The sequence below is a fragment of the Halyomorpha halys genome, unplaced genomic scaffold (genome assembly GCF_000696795.3).
Source record: "Halyomorpha halys isolate HHAL.00 unplaced genomic scaffold, Hhal_1.1 Scaffold4.1, whole genome shotgun sequence".
NCBI classification, from domain to species: Eukaryota; Metazoa; Arthropoda; class Insecta; order Hemiptera; family Pentatomidae; genus Halyomorpha; species Halyomorpha halys.
Genome location: NW_027116287.1, coordinates 1,434,578 through 1,439,239, shown reverse-complemented (window position 1 = coordinate 1,439,239; position 4,662 = coordinate 1,434,578). Strand labels below are relative to the sequence as shown.

The 4,662-nt window shown below is 37.0% G+C and overlaps 1 protein-coding gene across 1 annotated transcript in view; it reads right to left on the bottom strand.

The window, feature by feature from the left end:
• LOC106686706 (uncharacterized) overlaps positions 1-4,662 on the bottom strand; it is a gene marked incomplete in the record, with an annotated part of 40,910 nt that overhangs the window by 20,311 nt on the left and 15,937 nt on the right. Inside the window, 2 exon segments of the mRNA XM_067053107.1 lie at positions 155-261; positions 3,839-3,904. Of these exon segments, the coding sequence (XP_066909208.1) occupies positions 155-261; positions 3,839-3,904 (173 nt within the window).

The following is a 4,662-nucleotide window of genomic DNA, read 5'->3' as shown; positions in this document are numbered from 1 at the left end:
TTAGAAGAATGTTAAAAAGTCATGAAAAAAACGGAAATATTTTTTTTAATGATCGCATTTTTTCTGTTGTTGCTTACTATATTTTTTAATAATCACAATTAAAAAATATAACTATTTAAATAAATATTTTATCAATTTTAATGAGGATACAAACCTAACTTCCAAACCAGATCATTGATACACCTTCTCCACTGCCATGCAAATATTTCTTCGGGATATATTGGTGGGCCTCTGGATGGTGCTTCCTCAGTATAATCCCAACTGAAATAATAATTAAAAAATAATTACTTCTTAATATTTATTTATATTGATTAAATTTTTAACTGTTAACCAAAACTAAACTAAGATAATAAAAGTATTTCTTGTAACTTAACTTGTCATAATATCAGTAATATCACGAAACAATATTAAATATAACAAGGAGCTTCTTGAAGACCTGGTGTTTTGGGGATATAGTGATCTTGACGGAAAATATAATTTTGGACTCCCTGGGTATCATACATCACCTGGATGGGAATTAACTCTAATATTAATGAATAATATTCATTTGTGCTTTTTTTTAAAAAAAAATAACCTATTTACTTATGTCTCATAACTTATTTATTCATTTATATGTTTTTTAAAAATATTTAATTTTTTTTTTAGTAAACTGTTCTACTGTAGTGATTGCATTGTTTCTTCTTTATTTATACGTTGATGATTTCTGTTTGCTTAATTAATCAAAGGGTTGTTGCGAATCACTGGAAAGGAGAGGTATGAAGGAGTAAAACAGGGAGAACAATGTATTGGACGAATTAGTAAATTGTTATTTGGTGTTGTACGTGAAAGAGGAAAATAAATACATGTATCTATATAGAAAAAAAAATTTTGTCAAGAAAAAATATTGTTTAAAGTGTATTGTATTTAGTTCCGTTGAAAAATGGAAAATGTTAATATATTGTAGTGTATATATGTCCAATTATGGATTGTTGGGTACGATGTGTGTTATAGCGACCAAATGGCATCATGGCATAAAGTATTTCACTCTAGAAGATTAAAAAAAAAAGTTTTGAGACACTAAAATGCCACCGAACACAAGGTGGTACCAAAAACGAAAAACTAAAGAACTCAACATTTACCAAGTTTTATCCAACGTGTCAGTCTGTATCTTAGAGACTTTTCATATATTTGTATATATATACACAAACGAGCGCTCTCTTGTAAATCCCTCCTTCATCCCTAGCTCTTTCGCCCATTGAATCCTTAGGACCGTGAACAGGAATTGTATCCGACCCTATACCTGGATTGTTTCCATCACCTCACTTAGTTTATCAGCGATTATGTTGTAGCGTGCCAATAGTTCCACAGCATACTGCCCACTATACTGTTTTGGTTTCTTTGTCTCTCTCATCATCATCAATATGTCGTCTTCTAGGGCCCATCGTCTTCCTCCGAACGCCTTCTTTAATCTCTCCTTGAAAGCTCTCCAAGGGGTCTCTTCGTCTGCCTGAATCTGATTGAGGATGCTCCTCTTCACTCTGCAGACCACAGCTGCTTTTAGTGCCTCCTCATCTTCACTATCGAGTAGATTTTCGATAGACTTCAATTCGGCATATTAGCCGGTTACGCCCTTTTATGAAATGGTTCAGTTCTCCCGTTTCCCTCGTAAACCTTACCAGGTCAGAAACGGCCTTCCTCAAGTCTTGGGCGGTCGCAGTCCGTACTTTGACCCACTCTAGCGTTGTTGCGTGTGCTTCTGCAAGAGAGACTGGTAGTGGAGAAAACTCTGGGGGTGGAGGATTCCTCTCTGTGGGAGGTACGTTCTCCCCATTTTGATTTAAAGCTTCCAGGATCAAGACTGCTCATCTAACAATACCGTTGCCATTAGAAGTCATTATTTAAAAAAAATAATGAGAGAGGTAAAAAAATTGAAGATGACAAAATAAAAAAAAAAATTCTTTTTAAAAGAAAAAATTACTCCTGTATCTAAAGTTCCCGGGTTTCGGCACCAGTTAAGTATCGGCGAAAGCAAAATGTCAAGAAGGAGAAGAACTTATCCCTTCTTCTTCATCTAACACGCTTGAACTGCTGTAACATACGAACTTTATTGGGTTCGGTACATCTCTTTATATACATTCCATCAGCTGATCTCCTCAGTCAGCAGACATCGAAGTAACAGCTGACTAAGGCTGTAACTTATATATACGTATATATAATATATTGTTATACAATTTATTATTATTTTTTTTTTTTTTTTATCTTGAAAAATAAGATTTAGTATTTCTTGAGTATTATTGTTTATCATAATATTTTAATAATTAGAAAACTTATTTCATAATAGGAATATGATAGATTCAACAAAACATTGTATTTATGAAAAATATGGGATATAAATTTTATAATTAGTAATCTGATTAGATAAGTTAGTTAATTTGAACCAAAACAAAAAATTGAGTATTTCCCAGATATCTAACTCAGATTTCAGAAATAGCCTTTGACCGGGTATGGCATTCCGGATTGCTTTTCAAGCTCAAATCCATATTACCCCAAACCTTATACCTTACCATCCGCTCCTACCTCTCAGATTGTTCCTTTCGAGTTCGCAGTGGTTCTGAGTACTCAAATATCTACCCCATCGAGGCAGGAGGTCCCCAAGGCAGTTTCCTGGGTCCTGTCCTTTACATCCTCTTCACTGCTGACATTCCCATCACTCCAGACACATTCCTGCCAACATTTGCTGATGATACAGCTATCCTATCCTCCCATCCCGATCCTGTAACAGCCTCATCCAATCTCCAAACACACCTCACCCGGATTGAGCAATGGTGCAACCAATAGCGGATAAAAGTCAATGAATCGAAATGAACCCATGTGATTTTTACTCTCCGTCGAAGCATCCGTCCACCTGTTACTCTTAATAATATACCTCTTCCCAGATCCGACACAGTGCGATACCTCGGATTCATTTTGGACAAAAGACTCACCTGGAACATATTAGACTCAAAAGACAAGAACTCAACAGACGATTCAGCCAACTATACCGACTGCTCAGCTGGACCTCTCATCTTTCACTAGAAAACAAACTACCAATTTATATTTTTTTTTTTATTATTTTTTAAATTTTAGTATGTATGAGATCATTCATCACTATTACCTATTGCCCACAACTGTGTGGCAGATTGTAATATCTATCAATAAATAAATCTATCTTCCAGTAAAAAACAAAAAAAAAAAAAAAAAAGATTTCAGAAATATTGGAAGAAATTGTGAATTGGGTGTAAATGTACACCATCTTTTAACATTAAAATTGATATAATATAAGATAAAATTAATTTCAAAAAATATATACAACATTCCACGAAACGTTTTCTAGATCCAGCATTAATTAGAATTGTTTATTCGATTTCAACTACATCACATATCCACTCAACTTGTAGACACTTGAAACATGGTTATGTTAATGTTTCTCATTTAATTTTAATTCTCTCTAACTATCGTTTGCTTTTTATATTAAAAAATGTTCAACAAGTCAAGTTTTTGTTTCTATATCACTACATTAAAATACAAAATGGCCTATGGCTACTCTTACCAAACTTCTTATTTTCCCAGAGGCAGCGTCTTCTTAAACCACTTGATATGGTTATAAATATGTTTATATAATTAGTTTCACTATTTAGACATGATTTTTTATTCAAAACAATATATTATGAACTCTTTAATGTTTAAAAATCCTACGTTTATTTGTACAAATAAATAATTTAATGCCATTTGAGCTTGTAGTTTGCAACACTACAGAAGAATAATAAGCACAATTTTATAACTAATTACAAACTTTTTAATGATTAAATTTAAAACTTACAGTATTTCTCCACCGCAGGGATCAGGAGGAGGAGGAGGGGGACAGAAATCTGGGTTGTGGAACTTACTATAATCAGAAAAAAACTATAATCAATTATTTATGTATTTCATATAGAATTTAATTAATTACTCTAGAAAGTTCTGCGTTTTAAAAATGATTTTTCTTCAAAAACAGATCTTTCAGCTTATGGCAGAAATCCTCTTTGACCCGGCTCCAGTCGGACCTCCTGGTATCTGAACTTTTAAGATGTCGGCTCAGAGTTGCTCTCGTGTACTTCATAGGTCACCGGACGGCGATCCGACGAAGTGAAATCAGCAACGGAGCAACCAGTAATACGATGTGGCTACCTAGTTAGCAGGAGGTCTATTGTCGATTGGAAGCCTGCCGCAAAATGGCAGAAAGTCGGAAAGTATGAGTGCCTGAATGAACTACCGTGAAGGCAGTTTTCACCACTTGTCTTCCCACCAGGTTCGCTGGCTTATTTGGACGGGTACTGCGGACGGGCACTGCGGGCGGGGACAGCGGGCGGGGACAGCGGACGGGCACAACGGACAGGCATAACGGACAGGCACAGCGAACGTGCACTGCGGACGGACACAGCAGACGGGTACAGCTGACAGGCACAGCGGAGGGCACTGCGGGCGGGGACAGCGGTCGGGCACTGCGGGCGGGGACAGCGGTCGGTCACAACGGACGGGTACAGCTGACGGGCACAGCGGAGGGCACTGCGGGCGGGGACAGCGGACGGGCACTGCGGACGGGCACAGCGGACGGGTACAGCGGACAGGCACAGCGGACGGGCACAGCGGACGGGTACAGCGGAC